The sequence below is a fragment of the Vipera berus genome (assembly GCF_964194415.1).
Source record: "Vipera berus genome assembly, chromosome: 2".
Lineage (NCBI taxonomy): Eukaryota > Metazoa > Chordata > Lepidosauria > Squamata > Viperidae > Vipera > Vipera berus.
The window spans coordinates 180326407-180351601 of NC_138203.1; the positions used below are offsets into that span (position 1 = coordinate 180326407).

General features: G+C 41.8%; 1 protein-coding gene across 2 annotated transcripts in view; it reads left to right on the forward strand.

The window, feature by feature from the left end:
- The window catches only part of NOTCH3 (notch receptor 3), a 71933-nt gene that overhangs the window by 40481 nt on the left and 6257 nt on the right, over nucleotides 1-25195 (forward strand). For both annotated transcript variants that reach the window (XM_081319658.1, XM_081319659.1), the window contains exons 3-29: nucleotides 630-772; nucleotides 972-1307; nucleotides 1889-2011; nucleotides 2349-2582; nucleotides 2815-2970; nucleotides 3190-3375; nucleotides 5755-5868; nucleotides 7366-7479; nucleotides 8108-8341; nucleotides 8625-8735; nucleotides 9341-9533; nucleotides 9733-9878; nucleotides 10048-10161; nucleotides 11044-11163; nucleotides 11302-11454; nucleotides 12618-12846; nucleotides 13905-14106; nucleotides 14315-14468; nucleotides 15421-15605; nucleotides 17495-17627; nucleotides 17974-18225; nucleotides 19384-19496; nucleotides 21195-21736; nucleotides 22103-22423; nucleotides 23750-23898; nucleotides 24008-24224; nucleotides 25114-25195. The exon at nucleotides 25114-25195 is cut by the window's right edge. In XM_081319658.1, coding sequence (XP_081175784.1) covers nucleotides 630-772; nucleotides 972-1307; nucleotides 1889-2011; nucleotides 2349-2582; nucleotides 2815-2970; nucleotides 3190-3375; nucleotides 5755-5868; nucleotides 7366-7479; nucleotides 8108-8341; nucleotides 8625-8735; nucleotides 9341-9533; nucleotides 9733-9878; nucleotides 10048-10161; nucleotides 11044-11163; nucleotides 11302-11454; nucleotides 12618-12846; nucleotides 13905-14106; nucleotides 14315-14468; nucleotides 15421-15605; nucleotides 17495-17627; nucleotides 17974-18225; nucleotides 19384-19496; nucleotides 21195-21736; nucleotides 22103-22423; nucleotides 23750-23898; nucleotides 24008-24224; nucleotides 25114-25195 — 5056 coding nt within the window. The remainder of the gene's footprint in view (nucleotides 1-629; nucleotides 773-971; nucleotides 1308-1888; nucleotides 2012-2348; nucleotides 2583-2814; nucleotides 2971-3189; nucleotides 3376-5754; nucleotides 5869-7365; nucleotides 7480-8107; nucleotides 8342-8624; nucleotides 8736-9340; nucleotides 9534-9732; nucleotides 9879-10047; nucleotides 10162-11043; nucleotides 11164-11301; nucleotides 11455-12617; nucleotides 12847-13904; nucleotides 14107-14314; nucleotides 14469-15420; nucleotides 15606-17494; nucleotides 17628-17973; nucleotides 18226-19383; nucleotides 19497-21194; nucleotides 21737-22102; nucleotides 22424-23749; nucleotides 23899-24007; nucleotides 24225-25113) is intronic.

Here is a 25195-nt window from a genome sequence, read left to right on the forward strand (position 1 = left end):
GGCAAGGCCAATATTTAAGATATCTATTTTCAGCTTGGCAAAGGTGCGTGTGAGCAGTTAGCAAAATATGCAGAGGACAGACACTGGTGAACTAGGATAGTGCAAGCTAGAAAAAAATGACTTCACAGAAGTGTTATTTAGTGGAGAGGAAAAGTTTACAGCAAAGCTATTGTGCAGGCTCCCAACTTGTTTGCAATTCTTAAGTGGTTTATGCACAAAAAAATAAATATGCAGCTTGGTGAAAAGAGATCCTAATTGCTCATTGAATTAATTCTTTATGGAAATATATGAATATATTGTAATAGCCGCAGCAACTTGTGGAAGTGGAAACTTAAATGTAGGCTTTTTTGGTGAAGTTTGAGGCTGCTATCTAATTATGTTCTTTTTTGGAGGCTCCTTGCTTCAAGTATAACTTCTTTTCTCCCCATTTTCCAGAGAGTAAGCTCTTTTAGAATTGCTTTCTATATCACCCTTGCTGCTATTTCTGACAAATTTCTCATGCACTACCATTTCAGAATTCTTTACTTTAGAGTGAATCTGTGTTAGTTGTAGGTCTTTAGAATATATGTCCAATATATGATGGACATAGATGCCAGATACAAATCTAACAAGCTTCTTTTTCATGCTAGATGCCACCCTGGTCTGATTGGAGAGCACTGCCAGTTTCAAGATCCATGTCACCAGTCACCCTGTGCCAATGGGGGCTCATGTGAAAGCACCCTGCGTGATGGCACTGTGCACTACCAATGTACCTGTCCCAAGGGCTTCCGAGGTGAGGATATCCAGTGTGATGGAATAGGGAGATAACAGCTTCTGTGGACATTTGGTAGAAAAGTAGTCTACTGGGATGGCAGTGCAACTGGGTGCTCTCCGGGAAGAATGAGCCCTAAGTATAAACCAGGAAGTAGATCTCTTTGGGGAAAAGTCATCTATTACTCCCATGATCACAGTGTATTTCCTTTTCTGTTTAGGTCAGGACTGCTCTCTGTTTGATGCATGCGCCAGCAAACCATGTGTCAATGGTGGCCGCTGTACTAACTGGAATGGCCGATATAATTGCACATGCCCATCAGGTTATCAAGGCCGCAACTGTCGGAATGATGTAGATGAATGTCGGGTATCTGGCCTTTGTCAGCATGGTGGTACCTGTCTTAATACACCCGGCTCCTTCCGCTGTCAGTGTCAAGCTGGTTATACAGGACAGCACTGTGAGAGTATCTCTACACCTTGTGCTCCTTCTCAGTGTCTCAACGGGGGCACTTGCCGTCAGACAGGAGATCTCAGCTATGAGTGTGCTTGCTTACCTGGTGAGTGAACTTCCAGAAATTGTTGCTTACCTCTGCTCTATGAGAGCGTGGTGGACAGGGAGATTCAGCATAAAAAATAAGTCTGATGCAATTGAGTTGTGTGGAATGGGAGCATCACACGGAACACAAGCGTAACTATTTGCTTTTGCTAATTTGTGTTTCACTGCTTTCCTGTCAGGAAACTCATGGGAAGCTATTGAGAGTTTTGGCAGAGCAGGAAGGAAGCAATCTAAAGGGAGGTGGGGTAGGCAAGTTAGCAGACACCACTGTGGCTGTTTGAGCCAGAATGCAGTGGGAGGCTTGGCTAATGCTTCCTCCTTGATCTAGCTTACAATCAGGAATGCAGGAAGGGCTTTCACTGCATAACTCAGAGACTCTTTGGCCAGCAGTTCCTAACCGGACTTTAAACTGTATGTCATCTATCCTGGCAGGTATTCTAGTATGTGCTTGATAGAATTAACTCCTGTGAAAGGATGCATAATTGCTCGTTTCATTTTAATACTAGACTTTTTTGTTTTCCTTTCCTGAAGCTAATTTTCCTATTGTCCGCAAGGCTAAATTATCTTCTTCCCTCCTTTCAGGTTTTGAAGGACACAACTGTGAAATTAACATAGATGACTGTCCAGACCACATGTGCATGAATGGAGGCACTTGTGTGGATGGTGTCAACACCTACAACTGCCAGTGTCCTCCAGAGTGGACAGGTACTGAAAAGCAGGGCAAAAATTAGAATGTGATTAATTTCAAGGTGCTCAATAAAAATCTGGGCAGCTTTTAAGATCTGGTTGTAAGTAATATTATTTTTCTTTTCCCCATGGCATTATAAAAATATTAACTATCAAGTTAGGAAATCTGCCTGTTTGATGGATAAGACTATTTTTTAGTCCTTCAGCTAAAGGTTTTATGCTGGCTTAGTGAACTAGGAACAAAGAAAAGCAATGACATCTCACAACTGGGAACAGGAGAGGAACTACAGCGTTTAGATTCAACACTGCTTTGGAAAACATTTAGCTAAAAGTATCCCTTTTTTCTGCACCATAGGCCAATTCTGTACCGAGGACGTGGATGAATGCCAGCTGCAGCCCAATGCTTGCCACAACGGGGGCACTTGCTTCAATACCAATGGAGGCCATTCATGTGTCTGTGTCAATGGCTGGACTGGAGAGAGCTGTAGTGAGAACATTGATGACTGCCAGACAGCTGTCTGTTTTCATGGCGCTACTTGCCATGATCGTGTGGCATCCTTCTACTGTGCATGTCCAATGGGCAAGACAGGTAGAGTTAGATTCTGCCATGCATATCATATCAACAGACTTTAATCAGTATTAAATAAATAGATAAACTTTGAAAAGGCAGTGAGAATACTATATGGACATTGAATAAAAAGAAATGGAAAGAAATGATGAACGTGAAGATGCAAAAGTTGCTTCCTCTTGCTTTGTGAGGTCCCCCCCCCCTTATTTCTTACATATATATTTCTTGTCATGCAATGACCTTTCTCTTTCAGGCCTCCTTTGTCACTTGGATGATGCCTGTGTCAGTAACCCTTGCCATGAAGATGCCATTTGTGACACCAACCCAATGAATGGCCGTGCAATTTGCACCTGCCCACCAGGTTTTACTGGTGGAGCCTGTGATCAAGATGTGGATGAATGCTCCATTGGTGAGGATTTCATTTTTCTTGTACAGAGGTGTTCAAGAAAGACTGATGAATGGAATTACATGAATGGAATTATGTATCTTCAAAGAAATGGGAGGGCCCAAAGGTTTTCTGAGATAGACTGACCTCTGCTGGCATGCCTTAGAATTGTTTTGTCTCAAGTTGTCTCTACAGGTATAATTTTGGGCCAACCATTTTCACTTGTTATTTTGTTACCGGCAGGAGCTAATCCATGTGAGCATTTTGGCAAATGTGTGAACACACAAGGCTCCTTCCAGTGCCAGTGTGGACGTGGTTATACAGGTCCACGCTGTGAGACAGACATCAATGAATGCCTCTCCATGCCTTGCCAGAATGATGCCACCTGCCTTGACCGTATTGGAGAGTTTACATGCATCTGCATGTCAGGTAGGATCCCTGAATGTGGCTCTATATACTTAGGTTGCTGCCCTTGGTAGTGAGAATAATCTCAAAAGCAAGAAAAAGAGTAAGTATACAGCTGACTGGAAGGGAAAAGAGTCAAATCTCTGAGAAAGCCAGGCTCCTTGAATGAGCTTAAGTAGTTTACTTCCTTAGTTCAAATTCTTTTCAAAAAAGAAAATTGAGAGACGTGATTCACTGCTATTGTGAAGCTCTGTATAATACATAAAGTACTTTCTGAAAATAATTGAAGAATACCTTGACTGCTTTATATCTAGTTGTTTGCTTGGTATGAGGCCTAGCTTTGTGATGTATTCTTGTGTTTTTGCACTTCACATGTGTCTAATTCTGGAAGATGAAGTGGCTCTTAAATTCTGATTTATCCTTATTCCTTTGATGGAGAGGAGTCAGGTGGGATTAATTTAGGATGACGTGTCGTTTGCCCATTGTACATCTGCAGTTTTTAACCGTATGTTTTTCTTAAAATAAGAGATGCAGCAGAAATATTGGAATTGCAGTCCTCATGATTTTAACTATCTAGCTTTAAGTTTTCCTTTTCTCTCTCTCTCTCTCTCTTGCTAATTGTGGAATGTATTTCTTCTTACTATCACACAACCACAATCCCTTAATATTTAGATGGCCAACATAAACTTAGATGAAGCGCTGAGGAAGAATCATTCATGAAAAAAGCTAAGAGTTATGAAAGAGGGACCTTTCATAGAAATGTCAGTGTGTGTATATTGATCTCTCTGTGTCCATCTCTTTAGCATAGCATTGCTGTGCTGTACACTGGAGCAAGAAGCAGGTTGAGTCTTTCAGAAGTGTCTCTAGAATCAAAGCAAGTATACATACAACACATTTCATAGAAAGTGAGAGATGACTACACAGTTGTCCATTTCCCATTGTGGCAGAACTTTAAGATTGAGGTATTGCATAAATCTGTACAATGTTCATACAGACAGTTGGGAGTGCAGCTTTGTGCTTGGAATATTAATGGTGAGGCTGGCCTAGTGAGTGATGAGAATTGGCTGGTCTTTGTGCTTCGATTACCCCATATAGGGAGGAACATTCTCCTTCCTTGCTCACTCATTGGTTAATGCTAGTTTTTTGTACAGGCCTGGGGGAGGGGGAGGTCTTCTTAGCTGCAAATGCCTTTGGGCAAGGGGATAGCAAACTTCATTTTAATGTTGCATGTTGCTCACCCAGTGTTGCTCTATTCTGTAGCCATTTCTTTTGGGATTAGGATACAGTGAGAGGACTAGAATATTAAGACTACCTAAGTGGCTTCAGAAATTACCCAACACGAACAGTATTATTTTCCTGTGCAATCTTCTTTTCATAGCAAGAAATAGGAAGCCTTAAAAAGCTTGCCATATTAAAGTAGATGAAGCTAGCTTTCCATCTAACATTTAGCAACAAATATTTTCTGTATCATCTAACTTATCTTTTTCAATAGATAGATATATCAGGAGTTCAACCAGTAATCTTCCCCATGATAAATGCATGTGCTATAGCTTATGTATAATGCTGTCCTGCATAAAAGGACATAAGTAGGACTTCTGCTTACTTCATGTAAAATCCAGCATTCCAGGAAACCTAATTGAAAATGAATATCCTATTACAGTGATTTTCAAACATTTTGGTCTCAGGCCTGCTTTATATCATTAAAAATAATTGAGGACCCCAAAGAGCTTTGGTTTATGTAGATTATATCTGTTGCTATTTACTCTATTAAAAATGAAAGCTGGGAATTTTTAAAATATTTATTGATTTGATTTAATTGACTGAGAAACGCTGTATTATATTGCCTGTCCTATTGGATTAGCAGAGTATCTCATTTAAGATTAAATATTCAACCTCCCAGGATTGTTGCTGGAAAAATAGGCAGGAATAATGGGTATGTTAGCTACCTTCAATTATATCTATAAAAAAGATGGGATTTAATAATAATGTTATATTAGAAATGTGCTCAATTCATCAGTTGAAACAGTAAGGATGTACTACATGCAGTTGGCTGCTATGCCCGAAAGGTTAATGAGTTAATGTACTGAAATATTGGAATTAGAGAGAAATAATCAAGATTGGACTTTTCAGAAGAAAATTGTTTCTGACCAGGGGAACAATAATTCTTACAAATATTAAAGCTGTCTTTGTACACATAGCGCCAGACTTATGATCATATGGATCTCTGAATTTCCATAAGTCATAAGAATCTTCAATCAAGGCACCCATATGACTGGCCTGACTTTACAACCTTTTTATGATGGTTGTTAAAGTAAACACTGTGGTTGTTAAACAGAGAGAGGGGGGGGGAGAAATTTGGTGAGGTATAGAGTTCACAGTAGAAATTATTCTTTGTGATTGCAGGTTTCAGTGGTACCTACTGTGAAATAAATATCAATGAGTGTGAAAGCAATCCCTGTGTCAATGGGGGTGTCTGCAAGGATATGGTCAATGGGTTCAGTTGCACCTGTCCCTCAGGTAAGTATGGAACTTTGCCAATCAGGAGCACTACCTCTCATTTCCACTTGGGAAAAAAATGAGAGTGGCTTATTTTTCTGCATAACATTACAGATTCTGTATCTAGAAACCATTTTTCCACCTGGCTTCTTCTTACCTGACACCACATGTATGTTCTGTGAGTGTATTTGAAGTGTGACAGGCCCTAACATTTAGAAGATTGGGGAACTGCAATCCTTTTTCATAAGAAGCTTAGTTTTTCTCCTCGTAACGTTTGAGAACTTAACAATATGCACTGCTTTGTTTTAGAGCTGTGCTGCAATTTCTCTTGAATTCATACTCTTCCCCCCCCTCCCCCCCGCCTTCCCGGTGACATCTCTTATCTACTTACCCATTGTACAGACTGCATAGGTATCCATTGCTGAGCAAACAGCCTATCTGAAGAATTTTGGGTCAGTGTCTGAGCTACTACCACTGTAATTTTATGGCAGGATCAGCCTCTTCCCCAGGACTTGCCCAGCTTTTCTGCTACAACTGGGTGGAGGTACTATGCTCCATTTAGTTGTTTTTAGGGTTGATTGGCAGGCAGGCCTCTAGCATGCTCGGTGGGAGCTTGGACAATGGGATCTTTGTTTCCCTAGCCTGTCGCTCAGGCCCCTGAACCCAATTTACATGTGGGGTAGACACTGCAAAGCCCCCTGTGGAGAGAAGGGAGAGAGACATTAAGAGCTCTTGTTATAGGCCTCTGGTGGTAAGGCTGAGTTGTGTGACTAAGCTGTATTTTACAGTGCCAAACGTTTTCTATTACTGCCTGTATTTTTTCTGTTCAGACTGTCAGTTTATACAGGGTTGATCTAGCTCCAGCGATTTGGAGACTCTCTTAGAATTGGCATATACTGACCCTGAGCCATGCTTGTAATGCTTTTTATTTCTCCTAATGGCAGTGGGCTGTTTATATAGGATTTCCCCTACATAGCCACTGAGAAAGCAGAAGTAGCCATTCAGGTAGTACTTCCATACTTTCCAAGATCATATTGGATTTACCAGAATTATTATTGCACACGTGCATGGTGTTGCAGTGCTTTATAAAGTAAATTTTGTTATCTGTGACAAATTTAGGTAATTTGCATGAAGATACAAATAATATTAACTGATGTGGAATATTAGTTCATTGAATATGAGGTCTTTCACACTGAAATCCATTAAAATACAGTCTTCACTACATTTCTAAATGTCCTGGTTCCCAAAACTCTATAGATGGTTTAAAACAATAAGATTAACACCAAAATCAAAGGTCAATACCCTAAGGAATAAAATCACTCCTGTCACCTCTACATTCAACAAACCTGTAAAATATGATACAGATATGTAAATTTTTTATCAGAGTGAATAGCAAACTGGAAGCACTATTTTTGTGAATTGTTGTTGGGATGTGCTATTTGAAGTACAACCTGTGGTTCCATTGCTATTTCATTGGTTTTTCTGTTTTGTTTGACACATTTTTCCTTCTACATTCAGGCTTCTCGGGTTCTATGTGCCAAATAGACATTGATGAGTGTGCCAGCACACCATGCCAAAATGGTGCCAAGTGCGTGGATAGGCCCAATGCTTATGAATGCCGTTGTACAGAAGGTGATTGCTTACTGCAGAAGTTGATGAGATTTAATAATGAATTCAAGGGTTTATGGAATACTAACACAGGGAGAAATAAATTTCTCCCACGTTGTTTTCTACTTATTGTGTGCATGATACAAGTTCTTTCCCCATAACATATCTCTTCATCAGAAAGGGTTTTTTGTGTGTGTGTGTGAAGGAAGAGTTTGAAGTAATAGTTGCTAACACTTGATTCAGGCACAGTTTATTTCTGTCTTTGGTATTGAGTCTTGAATCAGTGGAAAAAGAATGATAAAATGTTTTTCAAACTAAAAGTGTATATTATATTTTTCCCCCAGGGAAATAGTAGTATTTCCCTATAGTGGAAGATGGTACCTAATTCTTCCTACTTAACTCTTGTAATTGGGGGCAGACTTTTATTATTCTTTGCTATGATAGAAATGGCCCATCTTTTGTTCAGTGTCTAAATTTCAGTTCACACATACCTCAAAGTTACACTAAGATAACTGGAAGATGAGACTTGGTCTCTTTTTAATCAATAGCTTGGTTTGACTTTTCACTTCCTAAAATTAACGTTAGGGGAATTTCTCCAGGAAGTTATTGTAATCCATGCTAATGCTATCTTCTGGGTTGTTGTTTTTTATAGGTTTCGAAGGGGTTTTGTGTGAAAAGAACATAGATGACTGCTCCCCAGATCCTTGCCACCATGGCACTTGTGTAGATGGCATTGCCAGCTTCACCTGTATGTGTGTGGCTGGTTACACTGGGTATCGCTGTGAGAACCAGATCAACGAGTGCCATAGTAATCCCTGTCAACATGGGGGCAAATGTATTGACCTAGTAAATAAGTACCTCTGCCACTGTCAGCCAGGGACCTCAGGTAGGAACCTTTTTTCTTATCTACAAAAAAATGTTCCCTTTTCCTTGTCTGGGTTCAAGCTTTCTCTTAAGGGACAGAACCGTTGAGCAGTCACTTTACCGTTTTTAACACTTGCAGGCAGCACCCTTAAATGATGTTTCAAGAACCTTGCTTACTCATGCTAGCGTACCACATCACCTACACCTGTCATTCAGTCAAGACAAATCCAGCCATCATGGAGCCTGGTGAAGGGAGGGGTGAACTACTGCCTTTCTGAGATTCATAATATGTCCTTTCCTTCAAGGTGCTAACTGCGAGATAAACTTTGATGACTGTGCCAGCAATCCTTGTGACTATGGGAACTGCCACGATGGCATCAATCGTTACGATTGCATCTGCAAACCTGGCTTCACAGGTGATGGCTGGGCGACAGGTTATGTTTGGGGGAGCTGGGGCAAGAAAGGAAAGGAGGTGTTAGTTATAAAATCAGCAAAATTGGATTATACCACAGATAAGATGGTAGAGGACCTCTTAGGCCTGGAGGAACATTGTCCATGGGGTTGTGATGGGTCGGACACGACTTCGCAACCAACAACAACAAAATTCTGCTTACAGGTTATAGGTACTTGGCTTTGCAGCCAGAAATTAGGGTGTTCAGAAGGCTGGAGGACAGAAATGCACAAACTGTGGCTCCAGATCCTAGCCTTTCTAAAAATTGTTGCTCAGTTGTAACGAATTGGAAAAGGATTAAATGAAGAGAACGATTTTTTTTTACCGGTTCTTAAGTTAAAAGTATATCAAATCAAATTATTGCTTATCATAGACCCACTTGTTTTGGAATATAATCCCACCCCCAATATGCCATTTAACGGTCTGGTGCACTTGGCCCCAAATAATTGTAGTTTTCTATGGGTTTAAATTTAATTTGTACAGGAGGCAAAGCCGAATTGATCTATAGTTCCTCAAAACCATAAGCCTGATCATCTCATTGCTTATTGCAGTCATTTTTTTTCCTTCCAGGTCCTCTATGCAATATAGAGATTAATGAATGTGCATCCAACCCTTGCAAGAATGGCGGTACCTGTGTGGATGGTGAAGACGGGTTCTCTTGCCTTTGTCCTGAGGGTTTCCACGATCCACATTGCTATTCAGAAGTGGATGAGTGCAGCAGCAGCCCCTGTGTGCATGGCACATGCCATGATGACATCAATGGGTGAGAGCTTTTCCCCAGGCCACAAGTCCAGATGGCTGCCTTTGTAGGAAACTCATGATCGGTCAGGAATGGGCAGGGTTTGTTCCTGTTAGAGGTCTGTAGCTGTGAAGGAAGCAGTACATTAAATCTGCATCAAGCGGCCTTAGTGAACTGTTTTGGAAGAAGTGAGGAATCTTGACTTCATTATTTTATTTTTTAGGTACCAGTGTAAATGTGAACCAGGCTGGGCTGGCACCAATTGTGATGTGAACCACAATGAGTGCGAATCCAATCCGTGTCAGCATTATGGCACCTGCACAGATTATGTCAATGGCTATCGTTGTAAATGCAAAGAAGGCTTCCAGGGTATGCTTAACTTGCTGTGCTTACCTTGCCCGTGCTTTTCCCTAAAGAATTCTACCAGGACACTGATTTTCCCTTTCCTCAAATTCTGCATGACGGGGTTGGATGTTGGCACCGGTTTCTTTTTAAGTTTTAATTCATGGGATTGATGTGATTATCATTTTCTCTTCAGGAACTTATTGCCAGATCAATATAAACGACTGTGCTTCTAGCCCTTGCCTCAACCAGGGCACCTGTATTGATGGCATTGCAAGTTATACTTGTCTGTGTGACTTGCCGTACACTGGTGAGTAGAAAGTTCTTTGCGATAAGAGTTTGCTGGTGGACTGGATGCTTCTTTGGGGTTAACATAATCCTTGTTCCAGCCTGTCCTCTGGAAATTGCTTATATCAATATTGGAAATGGACAAAAAATAATTGATACTGAGTCCTAGATTGGAAGCTGGAGGATCATGGCTCATATTCATAACCTGTACTTTTTTATTTCATGATATAGTCATAATAGCTCTGGTATTAATTGTGTAAAAATCTCAGCCGTAGACATAATGCATTATGGCCATTCTGTGATGTTCTTGAAATACAACTTTGAAATAGATAATGTTTCCAAACAAAAGCCTAAAAAGTGGGAATGTGTACGGGTATATATAAAACAGAGTGAGGAAAAAACAGGCTGTAATCTTGCCTTAGGCTTCTCGGTATCTGCCTTGTTTACATATCAATGTCAGATAATAGCATAAGAACATCTGGAGGGGAGGAAGCTGAGTGAATTCTCACAACGGGCAAAGGTCACCCACACTGTCCAATATGTACCTGTGACAGTTGTGCAATTCTATTTTGGATTTCACTTTACATTACAACAGCATCCATTGTCTATAAGGAGAACCACTTTTTGTAAGCAGCAGTCAGTTATAGCTTGAATGCTTGAGATGTATCAAGATATGCTTTCCCATAGAAGACTATTAGTTCAGTTGAACACATAATAATAAATACATCTTTTTTTAATGTTATATTCATGAAAGAAAATTCCCATTCATGGCACTTCATGGCTAAACATCTGTTATATGGAGTTTCATTTGTGTTCTACTTGGGAGTCTTGCAACTCTAGATATTCTCATTTTGGGCCGGTGAATACCTGCATACTCTTGACAGGCTTTTTATTCTTTTCCCAGGACGGAACTGTGAGAATGTTTTGGCTCCTTGCTTCCCTAACCCATGTGAGAACAATGGCGTTTGTGACCATACACCTGATTATGAAGGGTTTACATGCAGTTGTGGACCAGGCTGGCAAGGTATTACGACCATGTGTCCTTTTTCCCCATCGCTTTCGGAGTATTGTATTTTGAATGCCTTTAAGTGGAGACATGATAAAGAAATTAAAGCATTAAGCACTTTAAAATAACTGTATATATTTTGTTCTCTCCCTATAGGGCAGCAATGCCACATTGACATTAATGAATGTGACCAGAACCCATGTCGAAACAGGGGCACTTGCACCAACACACTCGGCAGCTACAGATGTGCCTGCCGCCCTGGCTACACTGGCATCAACTGCGAGATGGATATTGATGATTGCACACCTAGTAGGTTTATTGAATATATGGAAAAACAAGGAAGAATCTGATAGGAACTAAAGAGTTTGTGCTGGGTTACTTTTTCAGAGACAAGATATTATTTCTGACCTGAGATTCCTGTCTTATTGTTGTCTTGACAAACTAGAGTCTCAAGGCCTTTGTTCAACTGTTTTTCTTAAAAGTAATTCTGACTAATTCTGAAACCAGACCTGGAACACCTTCATTCATTTCCAGTGAGATTTAAACATATTTAAATGATCCTTAAGTCTGAAGTTCAGAGGTAGTCATGATACCAGATCAGGGTGAACTTTTGGCCTCAGTGTGTCAGAAATTTGCAACATGCTTAAATTGACTTTGCTGGCATCTCTCTCTCTCTCTCTCTCTCTCTCTCTCTCTCACACACACACACACACACACACACACACACACCCTTAACCAAAAGAAAGAATTCTCTATCAACACCCCACCCCCACATACAATCTAGACCACTCTGAACAGTGACACTTGATGACAGTACTGAGGCTGGGTTTGAAGTAGATGCCTGGGCATTGACTTCAGCCCTCGCTTCATTGCTGCCACTCAGAAAGGTCGCCTTCCACCGTACCCCAAGGCATGCAAGACTTAGGGACCAGCGTAATTGTCCTACGGCCCTCCCCAAGATCTGTCACGCTCTACTTACCTTCAGACACTGTTCCCTTTCTGTTGGAGAGCTTCCTGAAGCTTACCCAAGGCTGCTCCAGGTTACAAAAGGCCTTCATTCTTGAAACAACTTTGGAAAATGCTCTTGCACGACCACTGCAGCCTCCAAAAGCCACACGAGAGCATAGCCCATTCTTGTACAGCCCCCGAATATCATGTGAAAGCATGCCCTGTTTCTCACATGATTTTCTGAGGGTCCAGAGGGGGCACAAGAGCACAACTGATTCTTTCATGGTCTCCATAGTGTCCAGAAGTCATGAGAATAGGGCATGCTTTTGAGAATAGTTGCTGAGTGTTGGTGAATGCTGGTATGTCACCCAAAACATTGTGGCATGCCACCATGTCATACGTTCACCACCACTATGCTAAAAGCACGAGAATATATAAAATACAGAATTTAGTCATTTGTGTGAAGAAGAAAAGAATGCTTATGCTTACTAAAACCCTTTGAATATTCTCCTCCCTGCCAACAGATCCTTGCCTGAATGGTGGCGCCTGTCAGGATGGCATCAGTTCCTTCACGTGCACTTGCCTGCCAGGCTTCACAGGACCGCGCTGTGCAACCGAAACCAATGAGTGCCTCAGCAACCCCTGCCGCAATGGGGCCACCTGTACCGACTATGTCAACAGCTACACTTGTACTTGTTCCCCAGGCTGGGCTGGCTTACACTGTGAGCACAATGTGCAGGAGTGCACTGACAGGTGAGATGGTCAGGATTATTGTTCTAAGGCAGTTGGTTCCCAACCTTTTCTATACCCCGCACCCCTAGAACGCTTCTGATATATTCTCGCACCCCTGACAAAAGTTCGAAATAATGGCAACGAATTATGCATATACACTATAATTTTGAAAAGCCAAGTTTTTGCACCGCCTGGTTGGGAACCCCTCTTCTATGGGTTCAGCATCTCATGTCTTGCTCACAAGCTCCCTGGTCATTCAGGTTGCTGAACAGTTCAGCGTGCAGTACAGCCCCTAGAACTCTCTTTATATCACTAAAGCTAAATAGCAGAGCGTTGAGAATTATTTTGGAGATTTGTATCACGTACCAAGTACATACCCACATTTCTCTCTATGGAACATCATGCTTCGTGCATTCAGTTGAAGGGGCTTATGAAACCTTATCTCTGCTGTCATAGCTCTCAATACGTGGATGGATATATAGTGCAAACAGCAGAAAGTTATTTTTCCCTCCACTAGTTTTCAAATGGAGAAGTACTGTAGATCATTTTATATACAAGCTCCTCTTGAACTGAATTCTCTAACTTTGTCCCTTTGGATTATCTGCTCCTAGACCAGGGGTAGGCAACCTCGGCTCTTTTATGACTCATGGACTTTAACTCCCAGAATTCCTGAGTCAGCTGACTCAGGAATTCTGGGAGTTGAAGTCCATGAGTCATAAAAGAGCCGAGGTTGTCTACCCCTGTCCTAGACCATATAGTCCAAATGGAGGAAGCATTGGATGCTAAAGTGTAGGAAGATTTACCTATAATATTCCATTGCCTGTCTGTCGCAGGCAAACTGAACCTAACTATTGAGCAAGAGGAAAGATTAATCACAGGCCCTTCTGTAGCGTGCTGGAGAACAGATTGGCTTTTCTTACTGTTTCATTTTTCAGCAAGAGTAGAAATTCTTCTTTTAGATATTTGTTTGCCAACATATTTAGCCTAGAGGAAGTTACATCTCTGCTAGAGGAAACTCAGGCTAGAAAGTGTCGCTGGTATCTCCTTCATTTTGTACTTCTCTGTTTGTCTTATGGTAGCTCTTGCTTCAATGGTGGAACATGCTTGGATGGAGTGAATTCATACACCTGCCACTGTCGTGCTGGCTTCACAGGCACCCACTGCCAGCATGAGATTGATGAGTGCCAGTCACAGCCCTGTCTCAACGGTGGGGTGTGCCATGATGGTGTGCAGTCCTATCGTTGCACCTGTCCTCAGGGCTATACAGGTCCTCAGTGCCAGGTAATTTTCTCCAAGCCTCAGGTAAAGGGGATGCAAATAATTTACATCTTTAGAGTTTATCTAAGGGGAGCAAGGCATCTATCTACAAGAAAATCTTAGACTGGAGGGTATATACCACAGTAGCTCAATACAAAGGAAAGATGAGGGTTTCACATTGGCAAGGCCACAATATTTTGTCACATACTCTTGCGTTGTTTTGCCCTTCCAGAACCTTCTGGATTTGTGTAGCCGTTCCCCCTGTCAAAATGGTGGGCACTGTGTACAGTCGGGTGCTACTTTATCCTGTGATTGCCCTGGAGGCTGGACTGGCCGTTACTGTGACATCCCAAATGTTTCTTGTGACGTGGTAGCAAGGAACCGAGGTAAGGGTCTTGCTGCTTGAGGTCTCCTCCATCTGTAAAGAGACGTTAACTGTTCCTCTTCGACCCTGCTACTTGTGTTCACAGCGAAAATGTCTCAGCTGCAAGCTCAAATGTGTGTTGTTCATTATCCAGGCTTCTCAACATTGTCATCTTGTACTCACTGTTCAAGTATTTCAGAGCTACTGGGACAATGTCTTTAAATCCAGTCAACCACCAATTAATCTCCCAACTGCAATTCCTAGGAGTGACCATCAAATATTTAGCATTCATGAAATTTTATTTTCTGTTTTCCAAGGAGAGTGTAAATATTGCTAATGTTATTTGATACAATAATCGATTCAGCATTAGCAGATGTTTCAGTTATTTAGTCGGAGAGGATGTTTATTATGTTTACTTTTCGATGGGTTCTGTGAAAGATTTAGGGGAAAATGTTTACTCAGACACAGCCAATTTTCTGTCACTAAGGCTTTGTGTCTTCCGGCCAGGGGTTTCAATATTTTTTCTAAATCATTTTTGCATTTTGCATATCTAAATCATTATATAGCCTGAAAACAATTGAAAGCTCTTGCTCTAGCTGTATGAAGTACATTATATACTCTTTCACATTTTAAATCTGCCATAATTATTTCATTTATTTTGTAAACATATATTCAATTTCTATCAAATGATGCCAATGAGAACTGTAAATAGATCCTTTAAAGAGAAATTAGAATCAAATTTCAGAAACACTAGAAAAGTATGTTCTTCCTCTAGAAAATTGAACTTAGAATAGAGGAAATTCCAGCTATTTTCAAAGGGCTTGGAACATAAATAACCTTGATTATGTACACTTGTTTTGTTTTTCTTCACAATGTTTGTTCTAACAGAACTAATTCTGTTCGTTCTTTTAGAAAAGAGTACAGAGGATATGTTGAGAGCATGCAGTGAATAATTCTCTTTTACCTCGGCATAGGTGTGACCAAGGAACAAGTGTGCCATTATGGAGGCCGTTGTGTGGATGCTGGCAATACTCACTACTGTATTTGCAAGAAGAGCTACACTGGCAGCTACTGTGAGAGTGAGGTCAATCACTGCCAGCACAGCCTATGTCGGAATGGGGGCACCTGCCGTAGTTTTGTGGGAGGTTATGCCTGTGAGGTGAGGAAGGCCTAGCCAACCATATTGGCCAGAGAACCTAGCTTATGTTCTAGGAACAGTGCTGCTTCGCAAAGGAAGCGTTGGAGGCCATAATGTTGCACGGGGGGGATGTTGGGGAAGATTGGGAGCTAAGGAACTGGCGCAACCCTATACCTTATTTTTCCAATTAATGTAAAACAAGATAAAAAAGAACTATCTCCCCATGATCTGTGTTGCCCGTGTTGAGTACATTTCTTCATAAAATACCGCAGTTGTTTTCTGTTGTTGTTCCTCCAACATGCAGTGCAAAATTTATGCATATTTGATGATTCCTTATCAGCATTGAATAACTCCCTTTTTACGACCCTGTAATCCCTTAATTCGGGGCACGGGTGAACAGTAAAATACTTAACATTGTTTCTTGAATTTTTGTTGCAACCATGAGCCAGATCAAACTCCTTCAACGATATTTCAGATTTCACTAAGCAAGTAGAAACTATTTGTATACAGTCAAGTTCATTTTGCAAAGTAGAAACAAATACAGTTATTACCCTGGGTGGATAAGGAAGAATTAGAATTTAAGAAAATCTGGAGATTTAAAAATCCTCCACCTCTATTTGACCATTCTGTACTTGGGTGGCAGTCTCTATCAGCATTCAACACTCATCTTTTCTTAAACCGTTGCACCTCAACATATTTTCCTGTGGTAAGAATGTTGTAGCTAGCCTGTCAGATTAAATGATAGAAGGGCTTTAGATAATAAAAAAGACCATATTCATCTCTTCCAAATAAAGCTCTTACATTTATTTAGTTATTTCTGCATTATGATTGGGTCTGGAGAATGATTGCATTTACATTACTGTCTGAATCAGGGTTAAAGACAAAACTAGCTTCAGGTAAATACATTGAAATGTAGCTGCCAACTATAGGCAAATGTCCCATAGCAGGCAGCCAGGCAGGCAGGTGTTTAAGAGTTTTCCTACAATCTACCATAAGTATAAAAGGAATGGAGTGTGCCTTTCTGTTCATATATACTATGGTAAACCAAGCAGGCAAACATGGGAAGATTCTGAGCGTGATTATTGAAAACTAAAAGGTTCTCATTATTTTAAAGGGAAGATATGTGAGAAGTGGTTCCTCACTTAGCCTTAAATAGACAAATCACAGTTAAAAAGACAAATAACTAAGCTCCCCTCCCAACTACTATTCTGCTCACATGTTTGACGTGCAGCCTTAACTTTTTTGCCACCTTGCCTCCACCCCACTCCCTGTTGAGTGTAATCCTTATCTCTGTGCTAAATCGTTGTCTTTCCAAAATGATACATGAATGTGGTCTTCGTGTGTCTCGTCATATAAGCCCCCAATCAGATTTAAATCTATGCTTGCCAGTTCTTTAATACTATAATGAACAGCAAATCGGGGAATCCCATGGTGTCAAAGATTGTCCAATAATATTTTTTTAGAATGGATGATAAGAAGATCTGTGTAACTGAAATGCAATTGTCTTTTCTCAATGCAAAACCTCTTCATTGCAAAATCTGACTTTTGTATTTTCTAATGGAAATAAGATAATTCTGTCTTGTACACCTTTCACAACACATTCAGCAACTACAAATTCTCTCTTCTTCACAATTGATATATCACTACTTGCTTTTAAAAATAGCCCATTTTGCACCATTTTTATGATTATATGAATGCGGATGATATATTTTTGTTCTGCTCTGTTAATTCTAATGTTGTAAGACAAACTTATCTGTATTCTGTGTATATATTGGAATTGTTTAAAAAATTCTAAGCCTTATTCAGTATTCTTGATTTAATGAAAAATGGATAAGAGGTACTCTGAAAGTATGTTTTTAAGAATACTTTCTTGTCTTATTATCTTTACCTCTTCTTTTCCTCTTTTTTAGTGTCCTCTAGGCTTTGAGGGGAAAAACTGTGAATTTGATATTGATGAATGTCAGTCACACCCATGCCAGAATGGTGGGACTTGCATTGACCTCACTGGTCGCTACATTTGTTCCTGCCCACCAGGAACACTAGGTAAGCACATGGCTTTTTTGTGGAATGGGATAATAGCACCTTTTGTCATGTGGGAAACATTATTAGTATTCTTAGGCGGAAAGCATAAGACAACCAGAGGGACATATTTTAGATTTAACCAGTGCAGCTCTGATTTTTATTTACTTATGTGGATTTTTTTCTTGAATCACTTGATAGAGAATATGAGCTCATTTGAAACAGGTCAACCTCGGAACTGGACTTTTTCCAACAGCTTGTTGAACAGCTTGTGACTTTTCCTTTCACAAGCAGTTCAAGAAGTGGGGATATGTTTGGGGTATGTAGTATTAGAACCTTTGGAATGATTGTTTCTTGTTTGTCTCTATAGGTGTCTTGTGTGAAATAAATGAGGATGATTGTGCCTCAAATCCTAATAGCCGTGTCCCCAAATGCCTGAACAATGGAACATGTATGGACAGAGTGGGTGGTTACCATTGCAACTGCCCACCGGGCTTTACAGGCGAGCGTTGTGAGGGAGATATAAATGAATGTCAGTCCAATCCCTGCCATCCACGCAACACCCTTGACTGCATTCAAGAAGCCCGTGACTACCAGTGCATCTGCAAGCCAGGCTACACAGGTGAGTGAGTGCCAATAATGTGAATGCAATGGATTCAAGAGGCAAAGAAGAATGTGGGCTGCAGTGGTGAGCAGAGGAGACAGGCTGAAATAAATGTTACCAGGAAAAAGCATTAAAATTGTATGAAATTTTTTTGAAAAGTCACCACTTGTTGACTCCACTTCAAAAACCACAAAATGAGCATTCAGGCATTCTGGTGAGGGTATCATGAAACATTTTGTTTCTTTTGAGTAATTGATCATTTGTTGTAACAAAACAGCAGATGAGTAAAAATGTCTACATTTTACCTAAACTACTCTGGATTTTCATGAGTCATGAAGTATTACACATCCACTCATGTCTTTCATGGTAGGCTTATGGAACAAGTTTGTTTTTAAATGATCACATATTTATTTTATTGGACAACCCCCCCCCCCCAAAGTATGGTAGATTTGTTTTTCTATTTGGTCTATCTTAATCTGGTTGACTGTAAAAAAGAAAGTATACGTTATTTGCATTTTTCAAACTGAAAGCTTTGCATTCTATGATCTGTGGGGGATTTCCAGGTTAAGTTTTATCTACAAGGTTAATATATAGAATATATTGTATATTCTATTTCAGCATCACTTTCCATTTGCTTGAGTTTTGAATTTGGTTTGTATTCTGTTAAATGAGTATTTCCAAGATCACAAATGTATAGCTTTTGCAAAGTTTTGACGTCATTACAGTTTCATGATAGGGAATCCAAACTACATCTGATAAGATGGTGATCACAGAGAGATAACCTCTGGGGATTCAGATGTTGCTGAAGTATAATTCCTAGAATTGGCTAGGTTTCTTAGAAATCTTGGGAGCTATGGCTCAGCAACACATACACGAGAGAGAGAGAGAGAGAGAAAGAGAGAGAGAGAGAGAGAGAGAGAGAGAGAGAGAGAGAGAAGCTTTGTAGCTAATAAGAGAAAAATAGCTGTGCCTGACTGGTTGAATATTTTTGTAATTTATGCTTAATTGGGAAAGAATATACTCACTTGCTAATTCAATGTTGATAAAGCTCAATAGGCATTTATGTGAAAGAAGAAGATGTCAGCTACAGAAATTGTCATGTTTAATAGGCTCATGATTTTCTCCTGAAAAGTTTTGCAGTTATCATTGGCATAATAACATTTTCCCCCCTTTTAGGCCGCCACTGCAAAAACATTGTGAATGCCTGTGAATCTCAGCCTTGTCAGAATGGTGGGCAGTGTAAACTAGCAGTAAACCTGCCTCTCAGATATACCTGCCATTGCCCTCGGGTGAGTACCTAGAGCAAAGCTATATGTGCGACACCACAGTACATTCCCTGAGTATGGCTATTATAAGGAATTAAGCAGGGCAAAGAAGAGTTAATGTAAGCTGAATACACTGAACCTGTGCTATACCTGAAGAAACTGACATTTTATCATGGGTTGGAATGCTATTTCTGTTTGGGGAGTAGTAGGAAACAATTCAACTGCATAATTCTGTGATACTTAAGGGTTCCAGCTCTGGTTACAGTTTCTACAAAAGAAATATAAAGTATTATGGGTAGAAGAATATGATTCTTAAACCTTAAACTTTGGGTGGGAAAGGATTTTCTTATCACAGTTGCAAGAAGGGATATACTCTAACAGAGATATGCGGCGTCTCAGGGGATTGGGAGATTGGGAGTGGGAGGCACACTTTTTCAGTGGTTCTCCTCCTATCTCCTGGGACGTTCGCAGTCGGTGTTGGCAGGGGGGCAGAGGTCGACCTCGAGGCCTCTCGCTTGTGGAGTTCCTCAGGGGTCGGTCCTCTCGCCTCTCCTGTTCAACATCTACATGAAACCGCTGGGTGAGATCATTCGTGGTTTTGGAGTTGGGTATCATCAGTACGCTGATGATACCCAGCTTTTTATTTCGACCCCAAACCACCCCAGTGATGCCCTCGACGTGATGTCACGTTGCCTGGAAGCGGTTCGGGTCTGGATGGGGAGGAACAGGCTTCAACTCAACCCCGACAAGACTGAGTGGCTGTACATACCGGCATCTCGGGATATCCAGAATATTCCATCTCTTTCTATGGGGGGTGAGCTATTACCCCCCGTAGATAGGGCTCGCAACTTGGGAGTCCTCCTAGATTCACAGCTTACTTTGGAAGACCACATAGTAACTGTGACTAGGGGGGCCTTCGCCCAGGTTCGCCTGGTGCGCCAGTTGCGGCCCTATCTAGACCGGGATGCCCTGCGTACGGTCACTCATGCACTCGTGACCTCTCGTTTAGACTACTGCAACGCTCTCTACATGGGGCTGCCCTTGAGGACCACTCGGAGGCTCCAACTGGTACAGAATGCAGCCGCGAGAGTTGTGTTGGGAGTCTCCTGATACTCCCATGTTACACCTCTGCTCCGTGAGCTGCATTGGCTCCCAGTTGTCTTCCGAGGGAGATTCAAGGTTCTGGTAATGGTTTTCAAGGCCCTACATGGCATGGGTCCGGAGTACCTTAGGGATCACCTGCTGCCGGCATCAACTTCCCTCCGCCCTGTGCGTTCCCACAGAGAGGGCCTCCTCAGGGTGCCACCGGTCAGAGAATGTCGTCTGGTGGCCCCCAGGGGGAGGTCCTTCTCTGTGGGTGCCCTGGATTTATGGAATCGGTTGCCGGTTGAGCTCCAGATGGCGCCCGACCTTCGCTCCTTCCGACGCGATCTGAAGACTTATTTGTTCGAACGAGCCGGCCTGGCCTGATGGGGGATGGGTTGGGATTTTATTGTTGTTTTTAATATATTTATTTATTGTTTTAGCTTGGGCATTGTGTTTAATTCTTTTTTAACTTTTGTATCTTTGTACTTTTATATGTTTGCCCTGTTCACCGCCCTGAGTCCTTCAGGAGAAGGGCGGTATACAAATAAAATTATTATTATTATTATTTTGTTGCTAAACCACCAGTTGATGAAATTCTTGCTTGCCTGACTTTCTTGTTAACTCTTCTTTTTTCAGAGCTACTCGGGCATCAATTGTGAGCGCAGTGTGTTATCTTGCCGAGAACTCTTCTGTTTCAATGGCGGCAGCTGCTGGACTTCAACTCTGGGTGCCCAGTGTTACTGCCTCCCTGGGTGGGCTGGACCTGATTGTCGCCTCCGTGCCAATAGCAGTTGTGCGAACCAACCTTGCCACAACGGGGGTGTTTGCCATGAGATTGCCACTGCCCCTTATTTTAAGTGCCTTTGTCCTAGTGACTACACAGGTGTTCACTGTAAGACTGCACGCACAGCACGGCCACCTCTGCTCCATGAGCTCCACTGTCCATTGGAAGAGTGTGCTGCAAAGGCAGGGGACTCCTATTGTGACAAGATGTGCAATAGCCCAGCTTGTCACTGGGATGGAGGCGACTGTTCTCTTTTGGTGGATAATCCTTGGAAGCAGTGTGAGAGCCCTCAATGCTGGCAGTACTTCAACAATAGTCAGTGTGATGAACTCTGCAATACCGTTGAGTGTCTTTATGACAACTTTGACTGCAAGAATCGTGAGCGCACCTGCAAGTGAGTCCTGCCTGCTTCTTTGGAGGGGAAACTGTAGGTCATATTTCCCTTGTACTTATTAGAACTCGGAGTATGTCTCCTTCTTTTTCTGCCAGATTAACTGAATGAGACACTGAGACTTTGTTCAGAACACAAATGTTGTTGTTGTTATTCTAGATATCTTTATTCTAGATACCTTTATTTTGGGGGAGGGTGAGCTGTCTCAAAATTGTAATCCTGGTGACTCAGTTGATTTGTGGTGCATTTGGAAAGGTATTCCCTGTAGCTCTTCTATGTTTCTTTATCCATGAAGAAGACATTTTGTGTTACTATAGAATTTGTTCTAGTGCAAATGATACATTCCCATTTCTCTCTTTTTTTTGACAGCCCTATTTATGAGAAATATTGCTCGGATCACTTTGCTGATGGGCATTGTGACCAAGGCTGCAATAAAGAAGAGTGTGGCTGGGATGGGCTGGATTGTGCCCGGGAGGTGCCTGAGCACTTGGCAGAGGGTATTCTAATCATCACCGTGCTGCTGCACCCCGATGAACTGCTCCGCACCAGCACCATCTTCCTGCAGAAGCTGAGTGCCATTTTAAGGACCTCCCTGCGATTCCGTCTGGATGAAAATGGCAATTACATGATCAAACCTTATTATGGAACTGGACGACGACTACGCAGGGAACTGGGCCAAGAAATAATTGGGTGAGTGTTACATAGGCGGGTAGAGAAAAAGAAGAGTTTCGAGAGTAAGATAAGTAAGCTTATTTTATTATGTACTATAGGGCCCCCATACGTATCAGCTGCCTTGGTCAATGACGTTCAAAATTATGATGGTGCTGAAAAAATAACTGTACAACCAATGCCTGCAATTGTGACCTTCACAATGTTTCCCAGTCATGTGATAGTCATTATGGTCAATATGCTTTGTCCTGTGCCTGACTGGTTTTCCCTACCACCTTGCAGAGGAGAGGGATTGGAAAGGAACAGATTACAAGAGAACAAGCAAGCATACCATGAGGAATAAACATCAAAAGGAGTGCAGTTGGGGGCTGGAAGCCATGAGTGTTAAGCCTGCAGCCCAGTGTATTCTCTATGGTGTGCCTGCTTGCTCTCTTGTAATCCCTTCCTCTCCAATTTCTTCCCTCTAGGATGAGGGGAAGAAAAAAAAGAGTCAGACACAGGAGAGAGTGGCTACAGAAATTACTGATCTTTTCCCACCATCCCAGAGCAGAGAGATTGAAGAGGAAGGGATCACATGACAATAAGCATAATGTTGAATTACGCTGGGCTGTTTGTGTAGCGTGCTGCTAACTCCCAGCCCCGAAGCACTCCTTTCAATGTGCATTTCCTCTGCTTGCTCTCCTATAATCCCTTCTTGTCCAATGAGCCTAAATACAAGCTTTCATTCCCTTTAACTCCTTTTAATTATCTTAGCTCTGGGATAATTCCAAAGGCAGGGGAGCAGGGAAAAGGAAAGGACAGTTGTGGTCACATGGTTTCCCCCTTAGCCGTGCTTTGCTCCATGACAGAGCTGCCAGTCCCCTGTAAAATCTGACGGTTAATAACGGTGCTTTATTTTTTAAAACCACATTAAAACAAGCTTCTTAGAGAGCGCTAGATTCCCATTTGTGGTTGCTAAACAAATGCTACCTGTCTACCATAATCCCTATTTGTTAAGAGGCTCTAGATAGGGCTACCCTTTAAGATCACTTGGAAGCTATAACTAGTCCAGAATATGGCCACGCAAAGCAATTACAGGCATGCCTCAGGTTTGCCCGTGCAACATCTCTGCTCTTCCAATTACCCCAGTTACCCCTGGCTTGTAGGCTGCATTTTGAGATGCTGGATTTCATCTGTAAAGCCCTACATGGCTTGGGACCCACTTATTTATAGGACCACCTTTATCCAGTACTTAAAAAGACTGAACAGAGAATGAAACTAAAGCGCAGAGGCAACCGACTTGCCTCTCCTTAGAATTCCCTGTGACGTTAAAAGGAGACCCTGCTAACCCTTTGCCACTTTCTCTAGGTCTGAGGTTACCCTGGAGATTGACAACCGTCTTTGCTACCAAGCTTCAAACAAATGCTTCCCTGATGCCGTAAGCGCTGCCGATTACCTTGCTGCCCTGTCGGCAGTGGAACGTCTAGAGTTTCCGTATCCACTCAAAGCCGTGAAAGGTTAGGTTTTCTCCAGGGCTCTGGAAAAGGCACTTCACAAAAGCTCAATACTGCTTGGTTGTTGCTGTTTGCAGTCAGGTTTATAACGCGGATATATTGCTTCTTCAAGGTGTAAAAGATCCTATCTACCCAGACCCATTCAAGTTATTGCCGCTGGTGGTGGTAGCAGCCCTCATTCTCCTGGTGATCCTGGTACTGGGTGTGCTGGTGGCCCGGCGTAAAAGAGAACACAGCACCCTCTGGTTTCCTGAAGGTTTCAGTCTGAAGAAAGAGAGTAGCAACAAGAACCGGCGTGAGCCTGTGGGTCAGGATGCCCTGGGCATGAAGTAAGAGGCCTTTATTCATTCAAGAGCTATCGAGGAACGATCTCATATCTTTGTATCAGAGACTTGTTAAAGAAAAGGGGGAAAAAAAGCCCTCGGGGGCATTCCTTGTCAAATCACGTCAATGTCATGCTAAGTAACAGGTTTAATGTGGCAAAACCTGCTGTCCCCTTCCTGCTATATAGATAATTTTTTATTTTTATTTTTTATTTTCCTACAATGAGCCTAGAAACCCAGCGGGCTAGTGGAGAAGAATCCCATCCCTCTCCTGCCAGCATACTTGCTTGCGTGGGATACTCTCATTGCTTGTGGCTATTGTACAAATTGTCTGTAGCCGTAGTAGGTTGCGTCTGCTGTAAGAGACAGGCTTTCTTTTATTTTACTTCGATGCTTGCCTTTTCTCATTGATTCATTCGTTCATTAAATTTACTTGCTGCCCATTTCAGTAAAATGAGGAGCCAGATTGTTGGGGGCAATTAAGCTGACTTTGTAATAATGCCGCTTGGGGTGTGTGTGTGAAAGCCCTAATAAGCAGGCATATACATAGAATGAAGGCTACTGCTAAGTTTGTAAGCCGCCCTGAGTCTTCGGAGAAGGGCGGGATATAAATGGAATTAAAATAAAATAATAAATAAATAAATATTCAAGGACTTTGGGTGGCTTACAACATAGAAAAACATTGAAAAACATTAAAATCATCCACCGTGAAAAAATATCAGCAGATGAAAACATTTAACAGATGAAATCACAGACACACGATGACCAAAAAAAAAAAAAAAGCGAGCTGGACCCCTGTGTGTGCCTGCAGGTGGATATTCGGGATATAGCCAGAGGTACCATTGCCTCCTGTGCTCTAGCCTCTCAACTCACTGCATACATTTTCCTCTTTCAGGAATATTGGCAAAGGGGAGAGCCTGATACCAGACAGCTCAGAAGACTGGCTGGAAGCCGAATGCCCAGAGGCCAAGCGTCTT